The sequence below is a fragment of the Mustelus asterias genome, chromosome 4 (assembly GCF_964213995.1).
Source record: "Mustelus asterias chromosome 4, sMusAst1.hap1.1, whole genome shotgun sequence".
Taxonomy (NCBI): Eukaryota; Metazoa; Chordata; class Chondrichthyes; order Carcharhiniformes; family Triakidae; genus Mustelus; species Mustelus asterias.
In genome coordinates, this window is record NC_135804.1 from 26,266,695 (window position 1) to 26,279,312 (window position 12,618).

General features: G+C 44.1%; 1 protein-coding gene across 4 annotated transcripts in view; it reads left to right on the forward strand.

Annotated features, from left to right (window-relative positions):
* The window catches only part of piezo1 (piezo type mechanosensitive ion channel component 1 (Er blood group)), a 347,945-nt gene that overhangs the window by 286,654 nt on the left and 48,673 nt on the right, over nucleotides 1-12,618 (forward strand). For 3 of the 4 annotated variants that reach the window (XM_078210703.1, XM_078210706.1, XM_078210704.1), the window contains 3 exons: nucleotides 4,070-4,141; nucleotides 6,679-6,779; nucleotides 8,477-8,597. In XM_078210703.1, the coding sequence (XP_078066829.1) occupies nucleotides 4,070-4,141; nucleotides 6,679-6,779; nucleotides 8,477-8,597 (294 nt within the window). The remainder of the gene's footprint in view (nucleotides 1-4,069; nucleotides 4,142-6,678; nucleotides 6,780-8,476; nucleotides 8,598-12,618) is intronic. The other variant, XM_078210705.1, reaches the window with a different exon arrangement.

Below are 12,618 nucleotides of genomic sequence, written 5' to 3' on the forward strand. Positions count from 1 at the left end.
TGTATAACTACACCCTACATTATTTCTTCCAAAATGCATCACTTCGCATTTATCTGGATTAAACTCCATCTGCCACCTCTCCGCCCAATTTCCCAGCCTATCTATATCCTGCTGTATTGCCCGACAATGCTCTTCGCTATCCGCAAGTCCAGCCATCTTCGTGTCATCCGCAAACTTGCTGATTACACCAGTTACACCTTCTTCCAAATCATTTATATATATCACAAATAGCAGAGGTCCCAGTACAGAGCCCTGCGGAACACCACTGGTCACAGACCTCCAGCCGGAAAAAGACCCTTCGGCCACTACCCTCTGTCTCCTATGGCCAAGCCAGTTCTCCACCCATCTAGCCACTTCTCCTTGTATCCCATGAGCCTTAACCTTCTTAACCAACCTGCCATGTGGGACTTTGTCAAGTGCCTTACTGTAATCCATATAGACGACATCCACGGCCCTTCCTTCATCAACCGTTTTTGTCACTTCCTCAAAAAACTCCACCAAATTTGTAAGGCACGACCTCCCTCTTACAAAACCGTGCTGTCTGTCACTAATGAGATTGTTCCGTTCTAAATGCACATACATCCTGTCTCTAAGAATCCTCTCCAACAACTTCCCTACCACGGACGTCAAGCTCACCGGCCTATAATTTCCTGGGTTATCCCTGCTACCCTTCTTAAACAACGGGACCACATTCGCTATCCTCCAATCCTCAGGGACCTCACCCGTGTCCAAAGAAGCGACAAAGATTTCCGTCAGAGGCCCGGCAATTTCACCTCTCGTCTCCCTGAGCAGTCGAGGATAGATGCCATCAGGCCCTGGGGCTTTGTCAGTTTTAATGTTCCCTAAAAAACCTAACACTTCCTCTCTTTGCATAGTATTGGCTGCACAGGGACCTATGAGAGAGCAACCATCACTGATTGTTAACTTTATTGAGACTAAGAAGTGGAATCGAATCTGTCATCAGTCCACGATGCTATCACACAATTGTTGTGTTAAGGAGGCCATTCGGCCCATTGTGTCTGCATCAGCTCTCCAATTGAGCATGATGACTTTGTGCCATTCCCCTGCCTTTTCCCCACACCCCTGCACATTGTTTCTAATCAAGTAAACATCTAATGCCCTCTTGAATGCCTCGGTTGAACCTGCCTCCGCCACAGTTCCAGGCAGAGCATTCCAGACCCGAACCACTGTGTGAAAAAGTTTTCTCACATCACATAACTTTAAATAACTTTAAATCTGTGCTTCCTTGTTCTTGATCCTTTTATGAGCGGGAAGAATTTCTCCATTTCTGTCCAACCCCCTTGTGATTTTGAACATCTCTATCAAATCTCCTCTTAGCCTTCTTCTCTCCAAGGAGAAACATTCCAACCTCTTCAATCTATCCTCATGTGCAACCTCAGCTTCTACTCTCTTGTACCTTTTCTGTTCTTTAATAGTTTTGCTTCTGTTCCCTTACATTTTTATACACGGCTTCTATTTTCCTTTTAACTCTGCCGTTGTTAGTACAGAAATGTCAGAGCGATAGGCATATAAAAGAGACAGACAATGAACAGATTTTCCTGCCCCCAATTTTCTCTTGTTTTAATCCTCTCCTCTCTTGAGGGTGATGGTTATATAGATGCCAATGGCTCTCTGGCACCTGATTCAAGTTGCTATGCTTAATACGTGAATCTGAGCAGTGAGAATAGGGATTCTTCTTAATATATATCAGCTTCGTAAACTACACCAAACTGAACTGAAAGTCACTGGTGGAAAGTCCGGGGTGGCACGGTGGCACAGTGGTTAGCACTACTGCCTCACAGTGCCAGGGACCTGGGTTCGATTCCCGGCTTGGGTCACTGTCTGTGCAGAGTTTGCACGTTCTCCCCGTGTCTGCGTGGGTTTCCTCCGGGTGCTCCGATTTCCTCTCTCAGTCTGAAAGACAGTGCTGGTTAGGTGCATTGACCATGCTAGATTCTCCCTCGGTGTATCCGAACCAATGCCGGAGTGTGGCGACTAGGAGATTTTCACAGTAGTTTCATTGCAGAGTTAATATAAGTCTATTTGTGACACTAATAAATAAACTTAAATCACTTTAACTTAAACATATTTATGCAAACTACGAAATGAATGGAACTCCTAGTTATTGACATGCTGGAGAACTGCAAAATAATTTGTTCTCTGCAGAGATACACTTGTACTGTGCCGGCATCTCCACGAGATGCACTTGCACAGAGTTACTTATGAAGAACCTATAGTAAAAAGTCAGGCCATTCAGTCCAACTGGTCTATGCCAGTGTTTTGTTTCTGCATGAACTTCCTCCTCACTCTACTCACCTCTTTCCACCCAGGTCCCAGATCTCAATAGTTCTTTACCCCTGTGCATGCAACAGACCTCTTCCTTAATGCTATCTGCTTCAACCATTCCGTGTGGCAGAAAGTTCTACTTTTCTGTAAAGAAATTCTTCCCAAATTCATTAGTTGACCCTTTGGTTGCCACCTTGATTATATGCTTCTTTGTTCTGGACTAGCCCACAAGCCAGAACAATTCCACCCTCCACTGCCCCCCACCCTGCAAAATCCGTCATTTTAGACCAAGAACAAGTTTCTTTGTAGTTGCAGCTCATTCTCAAAGAAAAGAGCCCCAGCCAAACTTTCCTGATCACTGCATGCTCTCAATTCCAGTAAAATCCTTGTTTTCTTTCCCCAGAAATATATAATTTATCCAATGCTTCATTAGCCCTGTTGTAACATGGAGACCAGAACCACACAACGTTCCTTGCGTAAGCTCTCACACTCTGTCACTTCGAGACAATGCCTTATCTCCACTCAGATATCACAGAACGGGGAGCACAAAATCCCACCCAATACCTTGAAGCTTAAAATTCCTTCCCACCAGCTGAACTTTGAATATTAGTTGAGCTGTCCAGTGGATGATGAAAATGAAGTGACTTCCCTGAAGAAAATGAGGAAAACAACCCATTCAGAGCAGTATAGATAAAAGGCCTGTTGCAGATTAATGCCCTGCTTTCATGGTTACGAGGTAACAATACACGATTTATATTCTACCGGGGTGGCACAGTGGTTAGCACTGCTGCCTCACAGCGCCAGGGACCCGGGTTCAATTCCGGCCTCGGGTCACTGTCAGTTTGGAATTTGCACTTTCTTCCCATGTCTGTGTGGATTTCCTCCAGATGCTCCGGTTTCCTCCCACAGTCCAAAGATGTGTGGGTCAGGTTGATTGGCCAAGCTGTATTGACCCCAGTGTCAGGAGGATTAGCAGGGTAAATGGGGGTTACAGGAATAGGACCTGGGTGGGATTGTGGGCGGTGCAGACTCGATGGGCTGAATGGCCTCATTCTGCACTGTAGGGATTCTATGATAAACATGGAGAGAGGTAAGAGGTGTGGAGAATTTGCCAGGTAACAGTCATTAAGAGTAACAGTTCTGACATTTATGTTACTCACAACAATGAACATAATAATGTCCTAAATGTCAGTGCTAACATCCAGCCGGTGACGATAGTTCCAGATTCATCCCTCCTTGCGCAAGGAGGAGAATCTGTTGCTTTGTGTCATGCTTGGTATTTCTGCTGTGTGAAAAGAGTGACAGTTTTGATCATAAATTATCGTGTGTTTGTTGCCAATTGCTAACCTTCTGTTGTGAGCTGTGTTGTTTGGCATTGTATAGCTGCTGAATATATTAAAACCAAAGGCTGATGATGTAGTATGGATTAGATCTGTTTGTACGATTTTTATTGGCGTTGCATGCTTGGATGTCGACGTGCTGAGATCCTTGATAACTGCAACTAAAATTGACAAAGTGCATTGACGGCATTAAATACTTTATGCAATGCTTCCGTCAACTACTTGAAACTACATGAATCACCTTCAGTTGGGATTTATGCTGCCGCAACAGCATTTTTCCGTGTCTGCGCTACTAGTAAATTTGCTTATCTTGTCGCTCCTTTTTGCAATGTTGCTGTGGTGGAATTGGCACAGCAAATCCACCCGAGTAACTAATATTGAAAGCTGTAATTTTATGGAGATCCTGATGTGGAAACAACATGCTTGTCTCCTGCATGTGACAGAGCAAAGTGCAACGAAAGAGAAGTCCCAAGACAGAAAGAAATGGTGGAATCCCTGGGTAAACCATGCCACAGGTATTTAATGAGTGTCCACTGTTTTGTGTCTTTTTTTTTAGGTCTAGAACATTTTGCTTTGTCCTTTGCCTCAAATCCTCAACAGCTGTGTTTCTTTTAAACCAGGAATATATTGTGGCACATTTGATGAGCACATGGCAGCATAATTGCTTTAAATTTAGTCATTGGATCTCTTGAGCTTGTGTAAAGTTTGGAAGTGTATTTTACATTCGTACCTTGCATATGGTTTTTACTCAATGGATTATTCATCTTGGGTCATTTAAAATATTTAGCAATTCTGCTGTATTTGATCTAACCACATGGGCCAGTTGATTGAGAGATATTTCCTTTTCGTTTTGTCTGCTGCTTCATATTCCTTCCGCGTTTTCTTTCTGATGATCTCCATCTCTTTCCTATTCTGTCTATCTTTCTGTGGTGCACTTTCTCTCTATTCGAGCTCACTGATGTGAACAGATGGATCTATAAACATGAACAATGATGTAGCAAATCTGACCTCATTGAAGCCACCGTGTCACTGGTATCAGTCAGACAACCAGCCCAACCTTCTGTGACGTGGAAAAAGGACCACGAGAACCACCGAATAAAACATCTTATTATTTTTAAACTGAGATCAGATTGTATACTTCAAACAAATTTTGTGAATGTAGGCCATTATGGACCATTTAGTTACTCTTATCAGTGCACCACTGCTTCTCTTGCATATGTGTGTGTGTCTATTATATATATATATATACACTACATATATATCTGTGTGTGTTATACTTATATATAGACATGTGTGTATCTACTATATACAGACACAAATATATATGTGTGTGTGTTATATATAGACGTGTATCTACTATATACATATACTGTATATAATATAAATGTATTTGCGTACATATATCTATATATATATATGTCTGTCTGTGTGCATTATCTCTTCTTTTAACCAAACATAACTGCCTTACTGCAAGTTGAATTCTTCTCATTTAGCTACTGTTTTAAGCCCTTGTTGTATTTAGACTATTTGGAACCACGATCTATCTTGTATAGACCGATATACTCTTTCCACAAATAGCAGTAGTTCAGTTTTCCTTTGGAGCTCACTGTGCCTGTATCTCAACACATGACGTGTTGACATGAGCAGTGATAATCTATTTTTCAGAGTATTTTGACAGAATCATGCACACATCCATCCTATTATTGATCGACACCAATCTCCAGGCAAAGATTGCCCAATTCATGCCCTCCAGCATAAAGTGCAGCTTCAGTGCATGTCTCGGCATTGTCATCCATCAATACAAAATGGCGCAAATTTGAAATAAGATTTCAGAAAGATGGCAGTGCTCAACAGGAAGGCAGAATCTGAGGAGAGATAAAGAGAGCTAATGAGGAACTCGGAGCTAGGACCCTAGAAGGATTTTTGAGCCATCGGCCAATTGAGAGGCTGCCCCTGGGAGTCCTGTTCAATCAAAGGAAGGGAGCTGGGGGCTTCTGAGACCATAGGGCTGATAGGATGTCCTCCAGCAGTCCCACCATCAGAGGCAGACGTAGCTAGAGCAGATAGCAACATCTCCATTCCCAGTTGACAGCAACAAATAGGGAAAATAAGGACCAAAAAGAGGGTTAGGATCATTGGCCAGGATGGAGAAAGCCTACACAGTATCTGACACTGGCAATAATGACTTTCCCTGTTGAATAGGAGCCTGTGCCTCCAATGGCAATGTGGCCTGCCACTGAGAGGCCACCAGTGTTTTATAGGAGGCCTCTTGATCCAATGGGTGTCCCTTATTTGACTGGAAGATCCAAATGGGATTGGGAGACTGCCCTTACTTTAACTCTCAAGAGGCTTAATAGGCTGCCCATTGCAACCAGTTGGGTAACCAATCCCACTGTTACTCCGTGTCCTGCAGAATTGTTTACAGGTACAAGTGTGGTCATGAGCTGATCCAATGAGAATTCCCAACCATCTCCCGGCCACCAGCAGCCCCCGCCCCACCACCACCACCACCTACAGAGCCGCTTTCCTAGGCCTTTCAAAATCCTGCCCAACGTTTCAAGATGATGGCCTTTCGCCAATACAATCAGAATAAAGACGCCTATGATCTTACAGTGCCCATGTGTAACTTACTCTTCAAAGGTATGAAATGCCTGGCTAAATTAACCAGTTAATAAGGAGTGCATCAAGTAGCCTTTGCGATATTGATCGCTAAGATACCCTGAGTTTTATACATGGATATCAGTTTGCAATTGTGCATAAAATGTGCCCCCAGCATTTAAAAGGGGCAAGATGAAAGAGAAGACATTCTATAATTGATAGATCAATGTTAAAGCAAACTCAAAGGGCTGAATGGCCTACTCTTGCTGCTAAGTCCTTTGTTCTCATGTTAAGCCCAATGTTGTAATGATTGTTATTTTGAGTGATAACTGATTTATTGTCATTGACATTTTCAATTCTGGTTTCTTCAATAACTTAATTCTGTATTTGCTGCATTTTTAGCACTTGGCGTGGAAGCTAATGATGTGACTTTCTCCCTCATGTATTTGAGCAGTGCTTCAGTCAGGAGATTATTACTTGTTTGAGTCAGACAGTGAAGAAGAAGAAGAAAGTGTGCAGGAAGAAGAACAACCCCATAAACAGAGTGCATTCCAGGTACTAGTGAACTAATAGAGAATACAAATTCATCCAAAAAGACAATTGCACAGGGTTTTGGTTGTACTAATGCATTGTGCCGTTGAATGGGAGGAGCCAGGGTAACAGCCACATTGGCAATTTTTGGATCATGGATTGTCTGTGTTGGGGAGTTGCTAAATGAATAGTAAGGTGCTGCTTCACAGAGAGAGAAGGAAAACCTTGGATGGTGAACTTGAGTCACTCTCCACATCCCCTTATAGTCTGAATCAAAAACATTGGTGACCATCTATGAGTAAAGACATCACTAACCTGAGGGATTCTAAGTGCCGAATGAGGGTGAAAACAGGAGAGAATCGCGCTGATTTATTCGGCGAGTTAAATATCCAACCTTATCTCACTCTGAGCAAAAAATGATCTGTTTCCTGCCAGCAGGGGGAAGGGTCGGGGCCTAAGATCACCTGAAAGCCAGCAGCTTACACCAGAGGGCACCATTGCACATGCGCAGATCTCTCTGTTCTGTGCAACAGCACAGAGAAAGATCTGTCAGGCATAATAGGCCGCCTGGATATCACTGGCCTTCCCCCACCCCCCTGTTATAGCTGGCCTCCCTGCCCCCACCATGCAAAAGCTGCCTCCACCATCCCCCCCCCCCCCCCCACCCCCAGCCCGACCAATCACTCCCCCCGCCCCCAGCACAGGCTAGCCAATTGCTCCACCCCCCATTCCATCTTGGTTGTTTCTCTCCCCCTCACCACCACCACCCCCGGCCCAGTCCGGCCCAGTCGATTGGTGCAAACCCAATTTTTCGCCATCTTACCGGCTCACCCCGCCCATCGACTGTAAGATCGCCCCCTTTATGTCTGAACCCAGACAGAGAGTCGAGGCAAGCAGAGTAGGGCAGTGAGTTCAACAAAGATAGTGCACCAGCGAATAAGGTGCATGCAAATAATACCTGGGAGAGTGTGTGCCCAACTCTCTGCAGATAGCAGACAAGTTGACAAGGCAGTTTTTTTTTTCTTTTAAAAGCAGCTTAAATCACCTACCTGACTTCACATCTTCCATGGTCCATAAACATCAAACTGTTCAAAACTCACTCACATGGGCTGGGACTTTTCGATCCTGCTATGGTGGGATCTGCCACAGTGGTTGCTGTAGGCCAGGCAACAGCCCATTGAGCTTCTGGGGGACTGGAAGATCCCAGAGGCTGGAAAATCCCAGCCCTGGACCTCTGTTGTTACCACCATTCTCTTTGTGAATCTACTGTGTACCTCAATTTAAAATCTTCATTCTCATCTTCAAATGCTTCATGGCCTCAACCACCCCATTCCTGCAGTCTCCTTGACTGTTGTGTCATCTTCAGTGCTTCTGGTGGTTCCCCCTTCTCTTCCCCTCACTATTGAACCAGAGCCATGAGTTACAATGATTGCATTCCTGATAACTCCCTCTGAAATTCCCACTTCGCCCTGATTAAAACCCTTTGTAAAAGCCCTTCAGTTTATTCATGATTTAGGTCTCCTCGGATAAGTCTCCCACCTCAGCTTGTTTACTTCCTTAGTTTCTTTCTCTTTTTTTCCTTCTGCTCTGTGAACCACTGTGGGGGGGGCTATCTATGTGAATGGTGCTACATAAATGCAGGCTTTCAGTCTGCACTCTGCAATATCGAGTGAGCAACAACAGTAATGACTGTGTTCGTTATGTCTTTGTGATTTGTTTAGTTAGCATACCAAGCCTGGGTAACAAACGCAAAATTGGCCGTAAAGAAAAGACATGAACATAAAAGGCAACTTCAGAAGTTTCAGCAAAGTCATGAGATACGTAAGGGACAGCAGGAAGCAGGTAATGTTGTAACACATTCTGAGTCCTGTTTGCACCAGCAGTTACATTTAACAATGTTAGTTATATAGAAGTAATTTTAGTATTTACCCTTGGTGTAACAGACCATAGCTCAGAAATTCAGACATGCTCACCTTTTGGTTGGTGGGGACATTTCCAACGTTCAGAAAAGTGAGTTTGCCCCTTGGGTCTTGATGGAGTTTCCATGGTGAATCAGATCACACTGGTGAACTGTAATGCCAAATCAGGCCATTGCTCGTATTACAGCAACTTTTCAGTGAGTAAGAGTTTGTGAGATGCGTCCGGGATCAAGTGGGAGAGAGGGATATTGGAATTGGTAATTGGAGGCCAGGAGATTGGGAATCAAGTCTGGAAGTGAGGAACCATGAGGGTCAGTGAGCAGCCACAATGTGCCCCAGGAGAGGAGCATGCTTACTCAGTGAAGTTACCTGTCTTCCTAATTGGGCTTCTCAGGTGACTTATTGCTTTGGTTTCCCTGAGAGCTGTGGGCACTGCCTCAGAGCAGATTAGTTTTGAATTGGGGACCTCAAACAGGCATTAGGAACATTTACGAAAGGGCATAACACCTGCTACAGGCATCATTAAGGGGACACTTTTTGTCTTTATCCCATACAGCAAATGGCACACGTTTAGCTGGAAATATGCACGTGCTTTGTGTCCACCATATTACAATCTTAGTTGTCCAAGTAGATTTTTAAAAAGAGGCTGCGTACAGAGCAGTTTCTGAGCTCAGATACTATATCCGGCCAAAAACAGAAATGTATTTGTAAAATATATGGATATGAACAATCCTATAACACCAGACCAAAAACTTGCTGTCTAAAAATTAGTTTGTGGCATTCTTTCTCCTGCTATCAAAAATGAAGAGCTTAATTTCAATTTAGATGTGTGAAGATCATGGCTGGAACTCTACCACCTCGCCTGCCACAGAATCGGAGCGGGCGAGGGTGCGACAACGGAAATCTCGGTTGACCTTGGGTGGGAATTTCCGGTCTTGCCCGAACGAGCCAGTAAAATCCTGCCCTATATGTTGATTGTCCAATTTGTGGATCTCGGGTTTCCATACGTTTTCCCATACCTTCCCACCCATGGGAGGATGAAATAATGTCCTGGAAATAGACTAAGTGCAGGATTTTCCAGTCGTACTCGCCGCAAGACCAGAAAATCCCGCCCGAGGTCAACGGACCTTTGCATAGTCCACTCCCGCCTGCTACGATTCCTGTGGCAGGATAGGAAAATTCCGCCCTAAGAGCTGAATGTACTGGCTCCTGAACGCACAGGATTCCTGGCCTCATTGCCAGTTTCCTCAAGGCCATGTTTCAGACAAAACTTTATTCTATCCAAAAAAGCTTGTACGTGGGACATAGTCAGGGCAGGTGTCCCGTAGGCTTGGAGCTGTCTGGATCCTTGCCTAGGATCCACTGGGTGACTGATCCAGTGGGTAAATAAAAGTATACCTTCCTCCCAGCTGATGCCTTTAGCTAGATTATTAAAAATTGACTTTAAACAGTGGGTTATCATCTGCGCATCTGGTGAGTGGGGCAGATGAGCTCATTGGAAATGTGCTTTGAAGATGGTGACCCGGGAATGGGAACGGCTAGCTGGTCAGTGCCACTTCTCCAGGTTCCCTTAATGTAGGAGGCAGCTGAGAATCGCACAACATAGCATGGGTGCCAGCCAATGCCATTCAGATGAAGCAACCTACCTCATGCTCCAACACTGTTTTAAAGTTTTTTTCAAAAGTTTATTTATTAGTGTCACAAGTAGGCTTACATTAACACTGCAATGAAGATACAGTGATAATCCCTTAGTCGCCACACTCCGGCGCCCGTTTGGATACACTAAGGGAGATTTTAGCATGGCCAATGCACCCAAGCAGCACATCTTTCGGACTGTGGGAGGAAACCAGAGCACCCGGAGGAAACCCACGCAGACATGGGGAGAACGTGCAGACTCCGCACAGCGACCCAAGCCAGGAATCGAACCTGGCGCTGTGAGGTAGCACTGTGGTAACCACTGTGCCACCCAGTTGTAAAGGTTCCAGGTTGGCAGATTGCATTATTTACACCAAGACCAATACTCTGTCAATGATTAGCTCTGGATTTGTTCACCTGAGAATCTTTGCCATCTGTTCGTAATAATATATTCATTAAAGCTACCACGATTTCTGATTTATAATGAATTGTGGCTATCGTGTCCTTCGGTTTATTGAGGAGATCTGTTTATTCAGTCAGTAGTTATGTATAAAACTTCAGAAAAGCTGTCTCAATTAAGCTGTGAGTATTGAACTGTTTGTGTACCTAAATTTATATTTTCCAATGGATAGACGTGCGCCAGGGTTTTATTTATTTTATTGGTTTATGTAAGCATTGTTATATTTGAGTAAATATTCACAATACAACTTATCGCAATCAGGATAATCAGTATGCAAACATTCCTAATGATAAAAGGGTGAAATACCCCCAAAACATTGGATATTTTTAGATATACATTTTTGCTTTTCCCTTGCTGCCAAATCTGACCGCCAAATCTTCCCCCTTTGTGGGTGCTCCGGTTTCCACCCACAGTTTGAAAGACGTGCTGGTTAGGTGAATTGGCCATGCTAAATTCTCCCTCCCTCGAACAGGCGCTGGAAAGTGGCGACTAGGGGATTTTCACAGTAACTTCATTGCAGTGTTAATGTAAGCCTCACTTGTGACACTAATAAATAAATAGTTAGAAATAAGCTGGAAATACACAGCGGGTCTATGAACCCGTGGAAACACATCTCTTCAGAACTGTGCTATCCCAGGATTCTCCATTCTCACAAAATAATGTTTAGCTTGGTATTCCGAAAGTTCCCAATCATAGAACATAGAACATTACAGCGCAGTACAGGTCCTTCAGCCCTCGATGTTGCGCCGACCAGTGAAACCAATCTAAAGCCCATCTAACCTACACTATTCCAATATCATCCATATGTTTATCCAATAACCATTTGAATGCTCTTAATGTTGACGAGTCCACTACCGCTGCAGGCAGGGCATTCCATGCCCTTATCACTCTCTGAGTAAAGAACCTACCTCTAACATCTGTCCTATATCTCTCACCCCTCAATTTAAAGCTATGTTCCCTCGTGCTTGCCATCACCATCCGAGGAAAAAGGCTCTCACTATCCACCCTATCTAATCCTCTGATCATCTTGTAAGCCTCTATTAAGTCACCTCTTAACCTTCTTCTCTCTAATGAAAACAACCTCAAGCCCCTCAGCCTTTTCTCATACGATTTTCCCACCATACCAGGCAACATCCTGGTAAATCTCCTCTGCACCCTTTCCAACACTTCCACATCCTTCCTATAATGCGGCGACCAGAACTGTACGCAATACTCCAAGTGCAGCCGCACCAGAGTTTTGTACAGTTGCAACATGACCTCCTGGCTCCGAAACTCAATCCCTCTATCAATAAAAGCTAACACACCGTACACCTTCTTAACAACCCTATCAACCTGGGTGCTAACTTTCAGGGATCTATGCACATGGACACCCAGATCACTCTGTTCATCCACACTACCAAGTATCTTACCATTAGCCCAGTACTCTGTATTCCTGTTACTCCTTCCAAAGTGAATCACTTCACACTTTTCCACATTAAACTCCATTTGCCACCTCTCAGCCCAGCTCTGCAGCTTATCTATGTCCCTCTGTAACCTGCCACTTCCCTCTGCACTGTCTACAACTCCACCGACTTTAGTGTCATCCGCAAATTTACTGACCCATCCTTCTATGCCCTCATCCAGGTCATTAATAAAAATGACAAACAGCAGTGGCCCTAAAACAGATCCTTGCGGTACACCACTAGTAACTGAACTCCAGGATGAGCTTGGTTACCCCATTCAATGTATAAAACCCTCCCCAGATACAAAGAGAAGGGTGATTGTCGATCGGTGTTAGTGAGGCGAGGGCGCAGGAAGCTTGATTGTAATGAGAATGTTGCCAAATGCAAATTGTATTATTATAAGTTTT